The sequence below is a fragment of the Cinclus cinclus genome, chromosome 4, assembly GCF_963662255.1.
Source record: "Cinclus cinclus chromosome 4, bCinCin1.1, whole genome shotgun sequence".
In the NCBI taxonomy this organism is placed as follows: domain Eukaryota; kingdom Metazoa; phylum Chordata; class Aves; order Passeriformes; family Cinclidae; genus Cinclus; species Cinclus cinclus.
The window spans coordinates 17,758,195-17,780,724 of NC_085049.1; the positions used below are offsets into that span (position 1 = coordinate 17,758,195).

The window sequence follows — 22,530 nt, forward strand, 5'->3', positions numbered from 1 at the left end:
ACAGCAGCAATTACTCACTCAAATTCCCAAAAGGAATTTTGCCTGCAAAACAGCCACAATATTTGACCCCATTAATGACTTCCATGGTGTTTTCTGCACAATATAGATTACCAGAGTAGAGCCATGACTCAGAGGGTTTTCCTGCTCCAACCTGCTCATCATCAGCTCTTCCGAGCAATCGGCAATGAAGAAAGGCAGGGTGGCCATTAACAAGGTGTTTGCACAAGAACAGTTCTCAGCCTTTTCTATAAACCAGATTTTAATCGTTAAAGGGAAGAAAAGAAGGAATAAAAGTCCACCCAAGCAAACAGAATAAAGCAAATGTGAAACAGAAGCACAAACACACAAACAAAACCCTTCGAGACATTAAAATTCTGCAATATTTGCTCAAAGAGAATAAAATCTTTAAAAATTAATTGAGAAATTGATAGAATAGTAATGTCACTTTAGCATCTTATGTGGTAGCTGGGGGGATGTGATCTTAGGGATTCTGTTCATCCTCCTCCTGACACTGAAATATAAGATAATTGATGTAAGAAGTCTCTAGACAAATGTGTATATTTCCTAGAGTATCTGCAGACAGAGTGTCTCCATTTGTGTCCTTTCCAGGATGCTCTTTCTCTGCACTGGCCCCAATCCTGCTTCATTTCACTCAATGCCCCTAAGACCTGTGAAACAACATCAGAAGGAAACTGCAAGAACATATTTCTACTTTTGAGGAAAAAAAGAGAGAAAACTCAGGAGGCAGCTCCATCTAAAGCAAATGGAAAAAATACCCCACAATAACTGCCAACCTCAAAATTCTACCATGCAAATCCTCCTCTAATTTTTGCCACTGCTGAGGTCCTGGAATCAATGTTTTAGTCCAACTGCAATCTGTTGATGAGTGAAAGGAGGGAAAGGTTGTAGCATTGAGAATTAATAAATAATAATCTCTCGAGCTTAATATCAGCAAAGATGATTATTTCCTTTGATTTGTCAGGCTAATTGAAAATAGCTTTATAGTTCACAGATGATTAATTAGGAGCCAACAAGATCTCCATTTGCATCTCAGTAATTCTTCTCTCTGTTTTATTTAGACATTTAGTCTTTATGCTTAAAATATTCATTGAGAAAGCAGAAAGGTGATTAACATAAGATTTTAAGTGTGTACCATTTGTTCTGACTTTTTTTTTTTACACATTTTTTGTCAACAGAAAAGAAAGGAAAGAATATACAACATCACAAAAGAATTACTGCCTGTTCCATTTCCATCAGCCAAATCCTCCTTTATGGTAGACATATTTAACTAAGTTCATTTTGAAACGGGGGAGAAAGAGCCCAAATAAAGGTCAATCCTCTGCCCATCCTCCCCCATTCCCAAATCACCAACTATTTGACCTCTGTATAATCATCCTGAAAATTTTGAAGTGTTTTTTATCTTAAATGAAACACCCTCACTCATGTGAACCATCCTGCAGCAGCAGATTAGCCCATGCCACTGTTACCCCTCCCTCCACAGATCACCCAAGAGAAAGTAGGTTCAGACAGCTGTGGCAGATATGATGATATTTTTCCATCCACCTGGCACTGAAAGACAGGAGTACACATATTTCTGGGTGAAATACTTCACTCAGCGTTAAAAATATAAAAATAATTTGCAGGTCAAGTCTGCTGAGGTTTTTTTTACATTTGGGTCTTGTATTTTTGTTTGGGATTTTTCAAGCATTTTCTCACAGCCTCAGTAACCTCTGTCTTATCACACCGTGCCTAAATCTCCAGCAAATGGAGTGGCTTGATAAGAAGTTTAACCCTTCATTTGGAAGGTGAATTCCCAACCCTTATGATAATATAAAGAAGCTGGATGAGTAAACTCTGAAAACTAAAAGAAGGATGGATTCCTAAGGATTAAACCACCAGAAATGAAACAGTAAGAGCCAAACTTTGCTGTAATCAATAGTAATATTAATTAAAATTGCACTGCAGGACAGGACTGGCTAATAGCCTTTGAAATTTTGTGAATTTTCCTCTCATCAAATCCTGACTCTCCTAATATATTCTGCCCACTCCTCCAAGAAAAGGGCAGATCAAGTCCATCCTGATTTCACATCAAGATCTCAACAGTCACTTGTTTGATCTGTCACTGAGTACCCAGTGAGACAGAGCAGAATGTGCTTTTCCAGCAACTGTGCAAAATCTTTCCTCTTTTCAAAAGCAGCTGGGATCATAAGGACCCTGCTGTACCTTTGCACTTATCCCAGTCCAAAATTCCCCTCAACACCAGAGGTTTGGTGTTGGTTGCCTGAGACCCAAAGGGACCCATCCCACCTGGGAGCCCAAAACACACAGGGGCAGCAGCTGGGCTGTGATTCAAGGGACAGGGAGCACACACTGGACAGTGGGGTTACACTGACATGCAGTCCATTTATTTTTGAGGGTTTTTTTTCCTTTGTTCTGGGATTTATCTTTTTTTTTTGTCAAGCCACTGCAAACATTGCTTTGGCTGTCAGCGTGAGCATAGAGACACACATTTCTATACCTGTGGTAACTATGTAATAAAGACCGTCCAAACAAATGCTAAGAAAAATTAATAAAGAAAGAAAAATATTCCTTTTCCCACCCCCCAAGCACAAAACACTGTTAAGTCAACAGAATTTAATCTAGTTTATTCTCCAAAAAAAAAAGGAGGAAAAAATATGAAAACAAAAAAAAAAAAGCAGGTCTTATCACTAGCAGTAAATAAATTTGTACAACCATTCAGTCTGTATAATAGGATGAAATAAATCTACATCTTTCTTATTTTGGTGCGTTGAATTATACATACAAACAACAATTACAGGAACTTGTTCACAATGCGTATAGACCTGGAGAATGGCTATCTGAAACCCCCTTGTTGGCAATGTCTGCATGTTAACACTGATTGCCTGACACCATTGGTACTTCCTATGTAAAAGGCCCATGGCCCAAAATGAATGATCTCCCTACAGGTTTTATTTATTTATTTATTTAGTTAGTTAGTTAGTTAGTTAATGCATCATCAAAACCGATCTAGCCAGCCCCCTCCCCCTCCCCGGAAACCAAAAAAAGAAACCAAAACAAAAACCAACAAAAAAAAAAATCAAAATAAAAATAAAATAAAAGGAGAAGACACGACTGGCAGTTGGTCCATTTGTTCGTAAGACCGCGTTTCCTCTTGGTCTGCATTGTTTGTTTCTCTGGTTTTTAAATTGTCCTCCCATCTTCTTTTTTTTGTTCTCTTTTCCTTTAAAAAAAATTCTCTCAGAGTCCTTCATGCCTTTTTTCTTTACAGCTCCTCAGATGCAATAAAGTCTTCCTCAAATGTACAGTATTTCTTACAATATAAGTTATATGCAATGTTCAGCGTTTTTTATTTTATTTTATTTTATTTTATTTTTTCACAGCACTAGAGATCCTGTCCAATAGGGAATGCAAGTTCTGAATGGCTTATTCACAAATGGTATCCAGATTCAGTGGGTAAGAATACATAGACGCCATAGTGAGTTCCTTTAAAAAGTGGCAAACATCACTTTTTTAAAACTTTTTTTTTACTTTTTTCTCTTTTTTTCTTTTTTTTTTCGTTTTTTGTGCTTTTTTGTGGTTTTTTTCTGCATTTTTAATTTTTTTCTCTCTCTCTTACGCCTTCAAATAACTTTTTTTTTTTAATTCTTTTTTTTTCCCCCTCCCATTTGATTCGGGATGTCAGACCCATAACCACACGCCTGCAAAAATGCAAGTAGTATATAAAGTAAATCTCATTTTGAGACTGTAAGCATTCAGCAGGGGAGTCTCTTGCTAACCCATGGCAGTGACCATACTGGAAGGGTGGTGAGGTCCAAAGGAGAGGCTGGATGGAGGATGCATCGGTGTCGGTGTGGTCAGCATGTGGCTGGAGTGACTGAAAGGTGAAATGTGGCTGATGGAGGACATGTGTCTGGAGAGGGCGGCAGGGTTAAAGGAGCTGCTCTTGGGAAAGTCTTCAAGGTTGTCATGGACCTTTTTGCACTTTTTGGATTTGCTAGACATCTTTCTGTTTCTGGTCTGAATTCCTTCTTTCTTCATAGTCAGGGGTCTGTTAATCTAAACAAAAATAAATTATTTTTTTTTGTGCTTCCATCCCTTCTCCCCAAATCACCATGGGATCCATGTACCCCATGCCCCAGCCCAGCAGGACCAGCTGGTCACAGCCCCCCTCCTCCCTTGTATACACCATGTGCTGTGGCTACCCAACCTCTCCATTTCCATCCCAAAATTCAGATCCCTCCAGGAAATCCCAAGTTTGGTTGAAATTTCTGAAGACAAGACAACAGAAAATTGCTGGCAGAGCCACACAGGAGCAAAACATACCTGAATAACTCTCAGCAGCTGAAAAATTTCAACTATCTGCACATTAGGTAATTGCACTGTGTTTAGGTATGAAACCGATCATTACCTCCTGGAAATATTCCCCACAGACACTGTCTCACCCTGAGGCTCCCTGTCTGATCTAAAACCATTAGCAGCAAGAGCTGCTGAGATCTCAGTGCTATGAGAGGTCTCAAGCTTTCACAGCTCCATTAGGAAGCTGGACAACTCTTCACAAAAGGGACAGATATTTGTCTTATTTTTCCTCTTTCTGAAGATTTTGCTCTGATCATCCTTTCTGGTTTTCTTTAGCTAACCTGATTTTATTTCTAAAGGCTACCAGGTTTTTTTAGGGGGACCTGAAAAATGTATCTGTGCTGACCAGCAAAGAATTTTCTACATGCATACAAACATATCTGCAGGGAAAATAAACATTGAATTCTCCTCCTGAAAATACACAGCAGAAATGATCATCCATATATCCATCAGGGTTATGAAATGGTAGCAAAAGATCTGTTAGACATGCTGTAAGAAACTCTTATTCTTCTTATTACTTGAGGCTGTCCTGTGCAGGGCCGGGGGATAGACTATGATGAATCTAGTGGGTCTCCTCCAACTCAGAATATTCCATGATTTTGTGCTTCTATACTGCATAGAGAGCCAGCATCACAACATACGCTAGCACAGGTGACATGAAAGTCCCACAAACCACACTTGGGAAGGGATTTATGCCTCCAATGCCCCTGAACAAACTTAAAAATCTGGGCTTGAGGAGGTAAATGGGTCTTGCTCTGGCTCCTCTGCAGGATTTCACCTATAGCAGAAGGCAGAAAATCACCTTGAGGCTGAACTATTTTTCATAATAAATGTGAGCATGTGATGGTGCTGATGGACATTCTACAAAAGGGAGAAAAAAATGGATCCACTCTCCACCAGGATCTACTGTGAAGGACAATGAAAAGATGTCCCTGCAAGGGTCCTGATCACTCTTTGTCCATAAGACCTTAAATCAGCGTAAGGAACAGAGCACTCTCTTCTTCCAGATCACAGCAGTTTCACTTGTTGTTCCTCAGCCCCTTTCTGATCCCTTTTCACAGCATGGGAATCATTCCTGGATTTCTCTCCCCAGGGAGGCTGGGATAAAATAGCTCCCTGTTACATGCAAATATGGAATTATGGGGAGAGGAACAACCAGGCTCATCTCTGGTTTAGGCATCCCAGCGTTTATCATTCCAGTCTCAATTTGTGAACCCAGGCTCTTTTTACCAGCAGTGAAAAGAGCCTTCACCTCACCTAAAATGGGTGAATAAAAGGCTGATTCCTCTGCCTCTGGATAAAGGGAGCTAGAAAGAGCAGCCCTGCTTGCTAACAGCTAAAGCTAGGAAGGAAGAATCAGCCCAACAACAGCCCTGTGGCTGTTAAAGCAAAATTTAAAATGTCATGGATTCCAAACTCAGCATAACCAGCTCCTCTGGCTTTCTGTCCTCAGTGAGGGACTGAGGATGTATACACAAGGACAGCCCTTTGCTCCAGATAAATGACTGGGATTAGAAAGCTTTGCCTAGCCAGTTCTAAGTTTTTAACAGGGATGTGTTCCCGAGGTTCAAAGCCAGGAAGAAGTCCCACGTGAGCCCCACCAGGCAGCAACAGTAGAGGAGCCCAGGAAGTGCCAATCCCTGATGAATCCAGCTCAGGTCTGGGAAGGCACACACAGAACCAGCCCCACCAGCTTCAAATCTGTATCGTGCTACAGGTACACAAAGGCTCAGGGGCAACCAGAACCAATTTCCAGTTGAAGCAGCAAAGTTCCAAGTCTGTGAGCTGGTTGCGACAAAGTGACATAAACCTGGTAGTGGGACTGGGGCAGTGCTGGGTCTAGGAACAAGCACAGGGTCCTGACCTTTGCTTGGTGTCATGTCCCACAGGACAGTGAACACTTCCCCAAAGCAACATCTCTTGTGTTTCACTCAATCTCTAAGAACAGGATGGCCCAGGCTATGATCTGATGTGAAACTCAGTGATGGGAACACTAGCTCTGTGTCAGGATGGTGGCAAAGACATGGGCAGTCCACAGCTGGGGTCAGAGCTGCCATCCAAGCTGTTGGCTGACCACATCATCCCAGTGTGAATGGTCTCACACTCTGAGCAGGTAACTAACCCAAGAGCCAAAAATATAAGGTCTCAGATAAATGTCAGGAACAGTCACAGAGCAGCAAGCTAAATTTTTTTTCCAGTGACTTCAAAGTCCAGTCACAGCAAGGTTAAAGTGGTCCCCAAAACATCAAAGGCAAGGACCCATCTCTGTTTCTGGGGTAGAGAAATGAAAGACCCAGAGGGAAGACCTTCTCCGTGAAAATTAATTCTGATAAAAATGACAAACACATGCTAAATTAAAATTAAACCAGCCCATCGCATGTATATGAAATTCATTAATTTCAGATGGAGCCAATTAATTATGGGCAGGAATTATGCTCTTTGTTTTATCGTATGCAAAATACTGACTGCTCTGCTCTTGGGACACATAGGCCTGCTTTAGGGTATTGTGAAAGGGTCCTTTTCTGATTAATTTTACCAAATATAAAGGCAAATCACTCACTTCTATGAGCCCAGGCCAGCCTGCAGTGCACCTCCAGCAAGGTATACTCCCACCTACCCCTGAAGTGTGCAAAGGCTCATCCCATTCATTTCTAAGGACTAAAATAACAAGGATGAGAACCTCGTATTCAACAGATCAAATCCAGGGGATAGTCTTAACCATTATAGGTCTGATCTTGCTCTGACTGAAGACAATGGGATTTTGCCATTGACCTCAATAAGGTCCTGTCACTGAAGTGGATTTATCCTTCAGACACAGTCATTACAGTGTTGGGTTAATCTTCCAGGCTGGCTGTATCTTAGAAAGCACTCTGGGATGCCAAGGGATGAAAGGCACCGTATCAATGTGAAATATTAGTCATTGTTAATACTGGTGTTAATGGAGCCAGCTCTTGTTGAAGTCAGTGGGAGGAATGCCAACAGCTTCACTAAGTGCACCCCAAGTCTGTTATGATTATTGCTTATATCCTACTGACAAATAGGTTTGCTTAAGCTGTGGGAATCAACAGTAAAACAAACTGATATAGCTCCATGAAAAAATTAACACCATGGAAAAAAATTAGCCTTTTCACTCCAATCATTCCCAATGTGGACATAAAATTAGGGTAAGTTCAACATCAGATCATTCCATTAAAATACCCTAATGATGTTAAGGTCCCAGAAAATTTTATTAAACCCAAAGAAAAGAAAAAAAAAAAAAGGGGGGGCTGGGGAGTGTTGGATAAAACATCAGATAGGAATTTGCTAAAGCCTAGCCTGAAACAGGGTTAAGCCTACTTGCAAGCATTCCAAGACCTTCCACTGGCACTGGCACAACATCTATGCTGACATCTGCTTGTGAGTGACATGCTAAAATCAGCCTCTCTATTTCTGACCCCTCTCCTGCTGGAAATTGGGAGATAATATATACACAGGGAGCAGGACCACACTTCTCACCTCATCCATAACTAAATACATTAGTAAATACTTTAAGAATTAAAAAAAAATCTACCCACTCATTTCTGGATTTTAGTATCCTTGCCTGCTTATTTTGCTGCACACAGGAGCTCAGTCCTCTGGGGGTTTCATTTAAGCAGGATCCATTAACAGCGTTGCTCATAAGGCAAGATGCTACTTGACTTTGGTAAGTAGCTGTGCTGAGCTTTTAAGCAGCTGTTGGTGTTGTTAATGAATATGAAAATGGTTCCAATGTGCTCAAGGCTTGCCCCATGTCACAAATTTCACAGCTGGATCGGTGTTTCCCTAAACAGTGAATCTAGAGGTCAATGCAGGCCAACTAGGTTTGCAATGTTAATGCAAAAAAAAAAAAAAAATAAGTTCTCTTGCAGGCACATTTCTGGAGAACCTCAGTACTCAGACACCGTTCTAAACTCTTCAAGAGCAGATTTCTCCAGTCAGATGTCTACAATGAAAGTGGACAAATCATAGCTCATCATCCTGCCATCTTTTGCAGTCATGGGGAGGAACTACACTGTCTTCAAGGGTAGAAGTCATCCCTTTGAAGCACAGGCATCCACCAGCATTAACTGAGAAGAGTGTTTTCTTCAAAAGGCTTTGCTGGCTTCAGGACGAGCAGCTCCTTAGACATTTCCCAAACTACACAATTTAGGTTCTACCACTGGTGGTTACAAGGCCAAAATGGAAACAGAGCACAAGCACAGATCCTTCCTCAGTGAAGCTGGCTGACCTTGCTCCCTTCTTGCCAAGGAAATAGCAAACAGAATATTTTCTCATGATATTCTGAGAGTTTTCACTCAGGGTCCAGCCCATTTGTTTGCAGTGATCACACTGAGAGTTTGATGCCAAGCTTTAGCTGCTGCATGACACTCAAAGCATGCTGAGACATCTGCCCACTAAAGGGTAAATACATTTTCCTTTTTTCCAAGAGAGATGCCTCCCATGAAACAGGTGAAAAATTAGCCTGGTTGCTTGTTGGGTTTTTTTTCTACTTAATCCAAACTTGTTTACTCAACCTAAGAAACCAAACAGTTTGAAATAACAAATGGAAGGGACTGAGATACCAAGGGTTGGATGCCCCATGAAACCGGATATGTCTTTGATGTGTTTGCATGGGTGGACATAAGGTCAAAACATAGCCCCAGATTTCCAAACCAAACACAAAACCATCAACCACTAGTGAAAAAAAATATATCAAAACAGAGAAATTGCAAGTCTTTTCCTTCTTTTGACATAATAATTATTCTAATGCCACATGTGAAATGAGAGGAACAGAAGTAGCCTTAAATCTCCTTTATTAGCAGCATTATTCCATGGAAGACTTTGCAGGTCCCTTTAGCTCTTTCCCTGGGGCACATATCCCTGGTTCCTGCAAGCACGCTTTACATGGAGATATTAGATTAAATCTGCCAGCCATTTCATTTCATTTCATTTCATTTCTCCTTCCCTTCCATGACAGATGCTTTAAAATTCACATCACAGGTTGAGCAGACTCTGCAACCCGCTAACTAAATCAAGTCCTTTTTTGGTTTGTGACTCGTTTGCATCAACCAACACAAACACAGGGCCTAAATAAATCATCTTTGGGGACAGGATAAAGGCAGCCACAAACCCAAGAATGATCTAAATAGAGGCTGGCATGTATTTCTTTTTTTCCAGAGTTTGTATTTGCTGGAGGAACCAAGCTACACATAGGAGGGGTATCAGCTTGCAGGACAGTGTGCTGCCTTTTCCAGCTCTCTGAGCCCAATCAGCAGCAGATAATGTCTCTCTGTGTTGACCCACCCCTCCTTTCTTGGCTCAAGCATGGAAAAGCTCTAACATTACTCATGGACAGCCTTGTTTTATACCTCCCCAAGACAAATAGGCTACATTTGAAAGGCTGGCAACTCATTGCTCCAAACCCCGAGGCCCCCAAAGGGATAAGAGAGGTCTCGGCACCACCCAAGACTGGAAATCCTCAAGTTAAGGAAGAGTTTGGATCATTGAACACCGAAGCTGAGTCCCCAGTATTGAGTATTACAGTCACACTTACATTGTGCAGCTTGTAGTAGAGCCCACAGGCATTACAGACGGGATCGCCGTTGGCATTTCTCCTCCACAGGGTGGTAGTGGTGGTCTGACAGTTTGCACAGGACGTGCCCGCCCTCCTGGCTGCAGACTGTGGGAAGGAGGGAAAGAGAAAAAGAAGGGAAAAACATCCGTGTTAAAAAAAAAAAAAAAAGAAAAGAAAAGAAAGAAAAAAGAAAAAAGAAGAAAAAATAAAAATTAAAAGAAAAAAAGAATAAATGCAATCAGCAAAATTTCTGAGAAAGAAAGCATCAACCCTGCAAGACTGACGCACATCAGCAGAGGCCTCCAGAAACTGACTTGTGAGAACAAATAATAATTGTGAAAAAAAATCCCCAAGGTACTTTAATCCCAAATTATATGTGAACTGAATCAGGTGCCAAAGGGCATCCTAAAAGTGAGTGCTAAACCTCTGATAGAACTCATCAAAATTAGCAGAGCTGGCACAGCCCATTCCAGAGGGGAAAATGTTATTTAAATGCCAACATGTCTTTCCATCTTAATTCTCCCAGACCCCCCAGGGGTCTAATTCTGCAGTCAGGGCCTGAGCTGGCAATTTCTGGAGTCAAGGGCGTGAGTCACTCGGGCTCCGGCGAGCGCCGGGTGAGAGCCGGGTGGGCAGCTGCTCGCCGGGCCCGACCGCAAGCACAGCCCGGACCCGTAAATTCAGCTCAGCTTCAAAGCAGACAGGATCCAGATCGGAAATAACACTGTGGCAAAGAGCTAGAATCCCAACGTTTTAATTACAGCCTTTTCTCAGCCCAAACCTTCATGTTTATTTAAGGATTGGTAACAAGCCTGAAAGAAGAATTTACCATTTCATAAAGGGGTAGGAACAAGAAAAAAATCTACGTGGCAAAGTGTATACAGAAGCTTTTTTTGTTAGCTGTGATAATGACATAGCAAAGTCAAATATAGTGAAGTTGCTCCTCTTTCACATGCAGAAATTCGTACTTATCATTTAAAAATTGTAACTTTAGCAAACAAATTGTCCTTCTGCCACTGAAGGAGGAACAAGAGTTTTCAGACTGCTGTGTGAGCGCATATGCGTGTTTGCCTGTGTGCAAATGCCTACAGCTACTAAAAAAAAAAAAAAGACCTTTAGATCCCCATCCTATCTCTTCTTCATCAATATGACACGGTCCCAGAGCTCTGATTTCATCCTGATGCGTTGTTTTCAATGGGACTGCTCATGTGCTTAAAGTTAAAACATGTGCTTAAGCGATTTGCCAGATCATAGAAATGCTTGGCACCTTGCAGAACTGAGCCTTTAATGCTCTCTTTTGTGCTCTTACTGTTTCAAATTTACCCCTCACCCCACACAGCCGCACACTGTAGCACATCCAACACTAAAAAAAAGTAAATAAAATACTGCATCTTTGGATACTGTACAACAAACCCAAAATGCAAACATGGACACTGGCACAGCCTTAGCGTTAATACCAACTCTTGTTAGGTCATGTTGCAATTTTAATCATAATTGAATGCGGCGTAGGTGGAGAGAGGACGGGTTGGTTTTGCTTTAGATAGAGGAATTTTTTTTTCTTTTAATTAGACAAAATGACTGTCTAAAATATAAATAAGACAATGTCTATGAGCACTAGGAAGCATCACAGAGTGGCTGATCTGACAGCAAGTGGCTCACTCAGGCTGCCCATAAGGACAGTTCCATTTTGCCTGACCATAAACCACTCTGAATCAAACCAGTCCCAATGAGGCCTTTAGCTGACTTCTCTGTGCTAATGGCAAGCAGGAGCTGGGGACAGTATATGGGACTTGAAAAAAATTCCAGGTCCAGCAAAGATGAAGCATCCCACCATGAAGAGCAGAGCCCCAAACTGATGCACGCATGCCTCCTGACCACACCGTGGACCCAAACTGGGCTCCCTTCAAAATCACCAGGATAATGAAATAACGAATGTGTTCCAAATGTAGCATGGAGACAACAGCTTGCAAAGCCAGGTTCTCACTAAAGAGCTGGAGAAGAGTCCACAGCTCTCTGTCCCCCAACTCCTGACACGGCACGCGTGGCTCGGAGGGGCAAGAGGCTGGATTGAGTCTCTTGGTGGCAGCTTTCCCCTTATCAGACCCAAAAATCAAGCCTAAGGAAATTTCTAAAAACCAGTGATATTTGACTCAGCCCACACAGGGGAAGCATCCCCTTTGAAGATATCTGGGGTTTCTACACAGCGCTCACCGTAATTTCTCTTACAGCAGGAGCGTTCAAAAGACACGCCTGGTCACCACCTTGCTGCCTTCAAACAAACTCTGACATTAAATAAGCAAATAAATCACAGTATCTACTGTCTTCTCTAAAACCATTTCCAGCTACTGTGTTTCATTTACAAAAATTCAGCATCATTAGCTGAGTATTTTAATCTCTTTTGGTCCCAGGCTGCACCTTTTATGCTGCACCAACTTCTACTGGAGACACAGCAGTGGGCAGGAAACAATGAATAATAACGCTATTGTAAAGCTCCCAGCAATGGCATCCACTGACACTAATCACCGACTCTGGGCCTGGCCATGTCAGTAATGGGATGACTAATTAGCTGCCCCATATCATCTACAGGACCAAAGCCCATGGCACAGCTGCCAGTGAGCAAATGCACAACTTCAGAAGCGCTAGCAGTGATGAGAAGGTGAAATTGAGGAGGTTGGAGGAACCAAGTACTAATAAAGATGTTTAATTAAGGGGCATTTCAGTGTCTGCCTTTACCCACAAAGCTCCAAGCATCATTTTCCTAAAAATAAATTGCAAGTGCATGGGCCTGTTGAGAAATTGTCTATAATCCTTCCAAAACCAGCTTGGCTTGACATAGAAACAGAGTTCTGCCTCTGCATGGGCAGGGAATAGGAGAAAAACTAAAGGAAGGTTTTATCTCAGCAGTGATGGGGCTGCCACTGCCTGTGGCAGGGGCAGGAATGGCCTCCAGGAGGGCTGATGACTTTACAGACAGTGATGGTATGGTACCACCTGCCTGTTCTGGATCCCCCTGCCAGCATCTCCAGGTCTTCCCACTTCCCTCTCGACATGAAACAGAGCTGTCTGAGCTCCTGAGGCTGGCAGGACTTCAACCCTGTCACCTAAAGGACACCCTCACAAAGACGCCCATTGAATTTAACAAGGCTTGGGCTGGGTTCTCAGCATCCAAGAATTTCTTTGCCTCCTCTCTCCCACCCATCAAATCCTATCATTAGTTTCAGTGCAGCTGTGATCAGAGCCTATGAAACCAGCCCAAGGTCACGCAGGAAACTTGTGGCAGAGGGAAGAAGCTGGATCCTCACCCTGAACCTCCATCCACATCCTTGCCCAGCCCGCCTGCCTTCACTGCAGGACAGATCCAGTCAAGCCACAGTCACATGCATGTCCACATCCAGGCACAGAAAATGCAAATGCAGGCCCAGCTCTGATGCCTTCTGACAATTTTTTTTCCAGAGATTAGCAAGGGAAATAAATATAGGTGCAAACAGCATTAGGGATGTTTCTCTTTCTTTTTGTTTTTCCCAGGCAGTGCTGGGGGGAGGGGGTGGCAGGAGGGAAGTAGAAAAATCAAATTTCACATTTAGCAAAGGCTGCATTTAAAGAAGGGGAACTTTTTATAACTTTAACTAAAAGGCCCAAAGATTGAAGCAATAATGCAAGACAAGGTCTCTCTTTACTTCTTTTCTTTCTTCCTCCTTTTTTTTCCCCAAGAATGACCTTTTGCTATGTATTTATTTATATAGTTCATTTTACATGTGCCGGGCTCAGGGTGACTCGGGACATTCTTTCGTGGTTCCATCAGACACTTTTTGAAAGCTCTCCCCCTCTTTCCAGCCGCTTTCCTATTCTGTCTCCCCCTTTGCTTGTTTGGATATGCTCAAGCTCCTGTGTGTTTGGACTGGGGAAACGGAGCTGTTGTTTAGGAGTTATCTCCAGGGCTCAGATATCCGGCAGCTTTTTCCTAGGAAGTTAACTTTACACATAAAGAGAGAACGAGGAAAAAAAATAAAGAAAATGAGGGCTGTGTGTTTAAGACAGAAGGGCTGGGGGGAGGAGGAGAAGAGAACAAGAGAGCTGCCCAAAAAAAATCAAAATTCCAGCCTGTACTTCCCTCCCTAGAAAGCTTTTCCTTTTCTCTAACAAGGCTATGAAAGATGAGAGAGAGAAATATTTTCCTATATGGGAAATGCCCGTATAGGAGGGCACGGAAAGGTTTTGCACACAGGAAGTTTGGCGGGGTAGAGGAGCAAACCCACATCTTCCCCAAAACTCACATGGCCAGACAGAGTTATTGCTGATGCCCTTCACAGCATAGCCTTCCCTGGGAATGTACCCTGCAAATGCTTCCCAGAGCCAGAGGGAATGAAGCTGATACAATTTTTGGGTGTCTTACAGGTGAGGAAGTTGATCCCGACCTAAGAGCTGTGAGCACCTTCAAGGGGAACACAAATGAAACAGTCCTGTCCTGCCTGGGGGTCTGGCCATGCCGGGCACAAGCCTCACCAAACTGGGCAGATCCATCCATCAGCTCAGAAATTCTACAGAGCGGTAAGAGTCACTTTTCCTCCACATTTTGAGCAGCCCCTAGGAGCCTTCCCCGTCTTTAAACCTGACAAAACCAAATGTACCTCGATTCGAAACTTTCAGTAACTTCCCAAGAAGGGACCATAATTTTTTCCCCTGCTTGATATATTTTTTCCCCTTGTGGTCTGTCTGATTATTTGCCAAATACACTTTAACACATTTATTAGCCATGCCCACAGCTTCCAGACCTTTTTGTGGCTTCCAGGGAAATGCATGAACAGATCACTGGTAATGCTGTAATGTATTGCCTGTGCTTAGAGCAGTCAACAGTCTTGTAACTATTATTTCAAACATTTACCCACGCATTTTGTCTTCCTCCAGCTTCTGTAGCCTGGGCACAGGCCTGGTTTGCACACTCACCATCCTCTGCCTTGTGTCCCTGTGACACAGTTTGAGACCCAGATGGCACAGACATAAATGACCAGGCACCAGCGGCACCAGGACCTGATGGTTCCAGCTCTTTGCAGGACCAAGGTCTGTCTGACACCCCAGTGACATCAGGGATCCAGTTTGGGTCCCTTCCCCATGACACCACCACCCAAATGGGATAGACACATATTAAGAAGGGGAGAGCAGAAGTTTGGATAGCCCAGGAGAAATCCTGTATTCCTGATAATCTCTTTGGTCACTAGGAAATTATTTTCCTGCCCTTAGGCACTGTCCTCGGGTCACCATCCAAAAGCACCGTGTGGAGTTGAAAACTCAATTCTGGTTTGAAAGAAGTCCCAGATCTTGATTTTTAAACCTGTTTTGCAGTTTGCAAGAGGACCAGACAACCGAGACCCACAGCAGCTGGGACCATCTCTCCAGGCATCCCTCCCTCCCAGCCCACTGACACACTGGGACCAGGGGAGCTGGCTGTGGCTCCCTGTCCATCCTGAGCTGCAGATAGGAAGCAAAAGTGGCAGAAGGAGAAGAAAGAATAAAATAGAAGGAGACTCACCAGTCTTCTCTTGGGTTTGATCAGGGGCCGGTTTTGTCCGTTCATTTTGTGGTAGAGTCCACAGGCGTTACACAAATAGTGCCCAGTACCGTCTCTTCTCCACAGAGGGGTTGAGGTAGCCCCACAATTTACACACTCCCTGCCTTCTGGAAACAAGAGAGCACATGGTTCACTTAGAGAAAGCAGAGATAAAAGGGGCTGGGGAAAGCACCCCCCTCCCCAAAGAAACCCCACAAGCTCCCCAAAGACCCAGCCATGCCAGACCCTGCCAGTGCCCCCCAAGCTCAGGATCTTCAAGCAAGGGTCCAAAGCAATGAGTGAACGATGTCTCTGCCACAGTCTGGTGGGGTCTGATCCTGCTCCCCTCCCCAGCACCGCTCCACAGGCAGCATCAGCCTGTGTCCCAGCAGCAGGGAAGAGGGATGGTGACAATAACTACCCAAATGCCATGGTGGCTCAAGGGGCTCCCCAGAGAAGCTCTCACTCCTCCCACAGGTCCCTCCTTTAGAGTAGTGGGGGGTGACAATTTTCCCTCACCTTTGGATTAAGGGCTTCTACACCTCTGGAGACCCCATGTTTCCATAGGCACCAGAAAAAGCTTGGCAGGCTTTGCAAGAAGCATCCAGCCCTCTACACCCAAAATAATGGATACAGAATTTAACTCCATGACCCCCTTTCTGATGTGTATGAGCACCCCAGTGTCATTCCTTGAGCACTCTTCCAGCTCCCAGGACTGTTCATGAGCCTTGAGGGCTCTTCCTCTGGCCTCAGGTCAAACGACATCAAGGACCTCCAAAATAATCACAGATAACCCCCAAAACATCTCCCCAGCTCCAGCCAAGACATAATAACTCAGACAATATCTGCTATTGATTAATTTGAAATTAAGCTTCCACCACCCAAAACTTTCAGAAACCCCTCTGGTTTCCCCACCACATCTGCAGCCTGATGGTCCATGCTGGCTATCTAGGGTAGCAAACAGCCCCAAGCCTGCCTTGTAAGTTCTTTCCTTCATTCTTCTTTGTGGGCATCTCTTTATCCTCTCCCTGGCTATTGCAGTGAGAGATCTCCCCCAGCTCACCAATTTCCAGCTTGGAAGAAGGAACTGGGAGGGTGCAGCCCCTGCCTCTCAGCTACTTTTAGAAGGTGAAGGGGTTTTATATTGCATCTTTGGTTTACTGGCGGAACTTTTTTTGTACCTAACATCAGTTGTGATCCACCTGAGAGCAGTGACAGACCTCAACTGGGCAGAGCAGAGCAGAGCCAGCTCAGCACGGAGCTGGCTCCCCGCTGCCCCAGCCCGTGCTGCCTTCAAGCAAGAAGCATCCGTGCCCTAACCACAAACAGCAACCGTTTTTCCAGAGCCTTTGCACTGAACCCCTCTTCTCTCACACCACCCCCCCTCCAACATCTACAATAACAAAAAAATACATTTGCAGCCGTTTCTCCCTCTTTTATCCTGCAAAATCACCCCCTTCCTTCTTTTTCTCTACCTCTAGCCCTCTTTAAGAGCTCCTAGCTTGCTAAAAGATCAACTTTTAAAGGAGGGGGAAGAGAGAGAAAGAAAAAAAAATAGGTGTTGCTGCTGGGGTTGGTTTATCACGAACCACAGATGTCTTTCTAGAAGGTAAAGTAACAGAAAGTGGCAAAAAGAAAACAAGAGGGGAGGGTGGAGGGGGGCCGAGACGGTTTGAAAATACCACGCAGCCGGTGGGTGCCCCGGCGGGAGCTGCGGCTCGGCGGGCGCCGGGGCGGCCGGGGATGCTCAGCACCTCCCGGGGCGACAATAAACCGGTCCCTACCCCGGACACAGCACCCGGTCCGTACTGGTGCCAGGCGGGGAGCTGGTCCCGTTAATACCAGGTCGTTTTGTTCCCCTCCGGTTAAACGGGGCAGCCGCTCCCGGGCTGTTCGAGTCTCTGTCCCTCTCTTTTGTTTCACCCCATCTCTCTCTCTCTCCCGTGCTTTCATGTACAAAACATACAGGTCTGGGGGTTTTTGTCACTCTAACCGCATCCGGACTCTATTAAAGTTCCTGGCGCTGGATAAACAATGCAACTGTCGCGTGCAGCAGTCTGAAAATAATTGGATTAGCTCAAACATATCAGCTAAATAGAGACAGTCCCTGCTCAGACAGACAGAGTAAATGTCACCCTGGAAAAACCCTGAAAACTGATCTCATTCATGCCAGGCAACCCCGCAGCAGCCTCCTCGGAAAAACAAAATAGAGAGAGAAAAAAAAATAAAAGGGGGAAAAAGAGTTTTGACTTATCGCCCTTTTCTCTGCACACAAACTCGCTCCCCTCGGCTCACTCCCACCCCTCTGTGCACTCACACGTCCAAGCCCGGTGTGTTCAGCCGGGAGCCGGAGCCCCGCAGCCCCTCGCACCCCGTTCCGCGGGGTGCGCACAGAGCTGGGACGCTCCAGGTCCCCCCGGCAAAGGCGGCCGGGAGTCACTTTTGGGGACTTTGATTGTGGATGACCCAAAGCCCCTGGCACGGAGCTGGCTGAGGCTGGGGGCTGCGTGGGCGAACTCTCCGCACCGCCCCGGGGAAAACCTTCCCCGCATCTCCGGGCGCCGCATGGGAAGAGGCCCAGGAAAGAGCGAGGCGGAGGGCGGGCGGGGGAGGTTGGCCGGGATTTAGCACCATTATTAAAATACAGAGAGATCACTAATGCTGCGGTTCCCTCGGTTTCGCTTCCTCCCCGGGCGCCGCAGCTGAGCGCACCGTGGGCGCTTGTGGGGCCGGGTCGCCCCGGGACTGGAGCCCCGCGGCACCGGGTGGGTGGTTTGGGTTCCTAGGCCTGGTTCTATCCCCAGCCTGAGTTGGACAAGGGGGAATTTGGTTATAAACGTAGCAGAGCATCCTGTGGGGAAGGTGAAGTGCCGTGTGTCAGCCCACGAGGGCTTCAGCCCTGCCGCTCATCACAGGAATACTTGAGCACATGTCTGCGAGCAGCGGGGATCGAGGGGTCAGCCCCATCCCTTTGCCCCCCACTTTCCACCCCTCCCCCCCAGCTTCCTATCCCGAGAAACGGGGATGAAGAAGCCAAAAGCCCTACCTGTGCTTGACCGTGCTTTTGGTCGCGATTTACACCCAAACCCGGTCGGCGATCCTCCTAAGAGGCTACTGGGGGGAAAAAGTCCAGAGCCATATTCTGGGACATACGGTGGGTAGGTAGTGATGGGATGATGAGCGGAGGAGGTGGCTCCTCCTAAAGAGGCCATGCTGCTCCGAGAGTGAGAGGACTCCAGCTTCATGGTATCGGCCAGGGACACCTGGTATTTGATGCATTCCTTCTCGTCCTGCCGGGTGGAGCCGGTGGAGCCGGGGGTGGAGATGGACGGATCCGGGGACACATCTTTAGGAGGGGTCGGCGGGAAGGTGAAAAGGTGCGGGCTGGAGTGGCCGGCGGATAAAGTGGAAGAGGAGGCGGGTGGGTAGACTGAAAGGGGTCCCGGTGAGCTGTGATGGATGGAGGTCTTCGAGAAGGGGCTGAGGTTCCAAGGGGAAGCGCTGTGGTGGCTGCTCAGCGCCTTGCTCCCGTCCAGCCAGGGCAGCGAGCCGTGCAGCAGCGGGGGACGGCACACCTGGCTCCCTGCTCGGGGAAAACACGGAGACACGTCGGTCACATCCCTCTGCCACCCTGGCTAAGCCCCCGTCGGGGTCCCGGGACGTGCTTCCCCCACCACCACCCCTTGTCCTTCCCAGAGAGCTCAGCATGCGAGGGGAGCAAACAAAATTACATCTGATGAGAAACTCCATTCCTCTTTTAAAATGAAATTTTAAAAGCTACAAGATCAAGGGGTGGCAGCTCCTGTCCTGTTGAGGAACGGGTTTTGGGGTCGGGACCCTCCAAGCAGTGTGCCAGCCCCGTGACACGGGATTTGACAAGCTCTGCTTCACTCTCTCCGTTTTCCAGGCAATCCCACGAACACTTTGAAGAAAAGGTCCTGCGTGAAATTACCAAGTCCCGACTGTAGATTTTTTTTTTTTCTTAGCTGGAAAATTATTTCCCGAACAGAGACGTGAGCTATAAACCCTGGGAATTCTCTGGTCAAACGAAGAAGACCAGAAAATGCCCACAGACATGATAATAACGCTTGCAACGGGGCTGATAAACTTTGCAAACCACTCAGATTGTCTTTTTTTTCTTCCACGGGACGGCACAGAAATGTTAGACGGCTTTTTTGCGATGTCATGGCACAAGCAGAGGGTACCAACTGCCTCAAAAGAAACGCTCCATACCCTTTTCATGACAAGGGACACTTCATTTGTCTTTTAAAATACAAACCTGGACTTTGTGGGGGGAAAAAAATCCACTAGATTTCCGCAGTCATATCTTTTTCCCTTTGCCTGTAAATGTTCCTGAGGACCTAATATTGTAAATTATTTTCGGCCCTTGCTAAACAAATAGAAAAATATATTCAAATAATCAAATCTAGCTAAGTCCACAGTAACTTGAGCAAATGGCTGTAAGATGGAAAACGCAGTTATTACACTGGAAGGGAGCAAGTTTGTGCCTGATAAGAAAGTCCTGGAAAGCCTCTGACACCTAGACATCCTTTAGTTCTGTAGACAGTGTGATATGTGTATAGAGATTGCTAAATATACAGAAGGAGAGATGCAAACTCGGATGTATAGAGCCACAGATAGTTATAGGGTGGACACACACGTTTGCATGGGATCTCGTGTGTGTCTAGAAAAGCTCCAAACTGGTTTTCACCATACCAGGCACTCCTGAACAATACTGAAAGTCGCTGCTCGAAAGGAAGGGAAGGTGGGTTATACGAATAGAAAGGGTCAAGATTCATTATCTTCTCCAGGAAGTAGCATAGTAAATAATATTCAGGCTAGATCAGAGAGACCACATTTCCACTTTCTGCTGATATATTGGAGGGGGAAGAAATGAAAAGGGAAGAAAAGAAAGAAAGGACAAAGGCTGCTGATCCTTAAAAATAATTGTTTTAAGGGACTAATAGCAGAACAATGCAGTTACTGAGGGGAGCCTAATGCAGGCTCACACTCAACAAGTTGCTGAGGGCTGGGAGCAGCCTCCTGAGCCTGCACGGCTCCATCCCCACTCCGCTCATCCCATTTTCTCCATGATTTTGGGGCTATTTCCACTACAAACCTCGGGGATTTAGATTTTGCCACTACAGAGATCACTGTCCGGCTTCACAAACCACCCTCTGTTCTTTTTGCCCCATTTAAAAAAAATTATTTATTTTTCCTTATATTTAAACCATCCAGGTAAACTCCAGCTATAAATACTGAATCTCTCCACTTTTTCATAAAAGATGGCACCAAAGTACTCATCCCTCCGCTGTCCTGGGCCCCATCAGCCCCAGGTATTTCACCTCCTTTCTAAGAGCTGTGACCCAGGAACAAGATTCACATGCTGGATCATTACCTTCCTGCAGGACCCTCAGGACAACACACAAGGTCTGATACCTAATTACACCACGGGTTTTTTTGGGGGGGGTTTTTTTGTTTGTTTGTTTGTTGTTTTTTTTTTTTTGTTTTGTTTTGTTTTTTTAGTTTCTTTCTTACTTTAAACCCACGGCATAGTGCTGCCCTGGGTATGTGCGCAAAACTTTTGTCCCAAGCCTAACCAGCTCACCAAGTGCGAATTAAATAGCTCAAGCGTGAGGACAGCGGGGTCATTTTCACACCCCTGCTCTCCAGCTTGCTTTGCTTCCCCAGAGCAGCTTAATCGTGCAAAAACTAAACACAGTATGAAAACACTAACTGTTAACCTAATTAAAGAGAGGGGGGAGAAAGCAAAGTGAAAGAGAATTAAAGAATTGGGGGAGAAACCAAAGCGAAAGAGAAGGGGGCAAGAGGAAGGAATCAAGAGGAAGATGAAAAAGAAAGAAATAGAAGGAAGGCGAGCAAGAGGGAGAGGGAAATAAGAGAGAGAGGGAAGAAGGATGTGGGATAAAAAGAGAGGATGACAGAAAGAAAGAGAGGAAAAAAAAAAAGAAAGTGAAAGAAGGAAAGGAAGGAAGCCTGAATTTTATATTTATTTGTAATAAGCCAACCCCAAAATCCACCCGTGACGTAGTTTCCCCGCCGGCAGGAGAGGGTCTGCTCGACAGCAGCGGGGGGCTCGGGGCACCGGCACCGGGGCAGGACCGGCAGCGGCCCGAGGGAGCCGGGGCTCGGCAGGGGCACTCACCGTGGTGGGCCGTGGGGTATCTCTGCACCGTGGCTCTCACGGAGTTGCCGTAATACGGCGGGACGGGGTTGCCTTGTCCGTCGATATTAAAAAGTACATCCACTTCCTCGGCGAGAGGATACTGCGTGGGGTCCATGTAGGTATGGCCAAGCGAGGGGTGATGCGAGTCCGGGTGCTGCCCATTGAGCACGGCCGGGTGGTGGTGGCTCACCCACCGCGGCTGGTCCGTGGAGACCTCCATCTTCCGCGCTCGCTGCTCTGCCGCTGCTCTTCCTCCTCCTCCTCCTCCTCAGCAAGGCGCGGAGGGTTTGAGATCGGAGCGGGAGACGCTGCCGGAGTTATGCAGGGCGGGGAGGGGGGAAAGAAAGTGCTCGGCGAGTTTGTTTGGGGATGTTTCTGGTTGGGTTTGGTTTAAAGTGGAGGGAGTAGGGGTTATGGTGATAAACGATCGATTCCAAAAAAAAAAAAAAATTAAAAATAGTAAAATTAAAATAAAAAAGGGAGAAAAAAAGGGAAAACGGGAAAAAATCTCGGGGGAAAAATTTCTCTACGAAGCGAGATCGCCTCGTTTCTTCCGCTCTGTTGTAGATGTTTCTCTTCTTTGATCACCTGTAACGAGAAAGAGGAAAGGGAAGGAGCAGAGAGAGAGAGAGAGAGAGAGAGGGAGGGAGAGAAACGTACTTGAGAAGTTCTGAACTTTAGCACCTGACTTTTTAGGCAGGAGAAAACCCATCCCATCCCTCGGCAGCCATCCCTGGGAAGCGCCTGCTCTGCCCTGGACCCACCTCTCCCAGCGCCTCTTTCTCTTTCGCTCTCTCCCGGCTCGGAGCGGAGCCCAGCAGCTCCCACCCCACTCCTGCCGGACAGCTC

General features: G+C 45.7%; 1 protein-coding gene across 4 annotated transcripts in view; it reads right to left on the reverse strand.

Moving 5' to 3' along the window:
* Positions 1 to 2,341: 2,341 nt before the first annotated feature.
* Positions 2,342 to 22,530, reverse strand: part of GATA3 (GATA binding protein 3) — a 21,255-nt gene continuing 1,066 nt past the window's right edge. Inside the window, exons 2-6 of one of the 4 annotated variants that reach the window (XM_062491713.1) lie at positions 21,661 to 22,269; positions 18,541 to 19,077; positions 15,477 to 15,622; positions 9,929 to 10,054; positions 2,342 to 4,077 (exon numbers count right to left, since the gene is read on the reverse strand). In XM_062491713.1, the coding sequence (XP_062347697.1) occupies positions 3,793 to 4,077; positions 9,929 to 10,054; positions 15,477 to 15,622; positions 18,541 to 19,077; positions 21,661 to 21,901 (1,335 nt within the window). In that variant the 5' untranslated portion in view covers positions 21,902 to 22,269 and the 3' untranslated portion in view covers positions 2,342 to 3,792. Of the gene's footprint in view, positions 4,078 to 9,928; positions 10,055 to 15,476; positions 15,623 to 18,540; positions 19,078 to 21,660; positions 22,452 to 22,530 lie in introns of those variants that run through there. The other 3 variants (XM_062491714.1, XM_062491712.1, XM_062491715.1) reach the window with 3 other exon arrangements.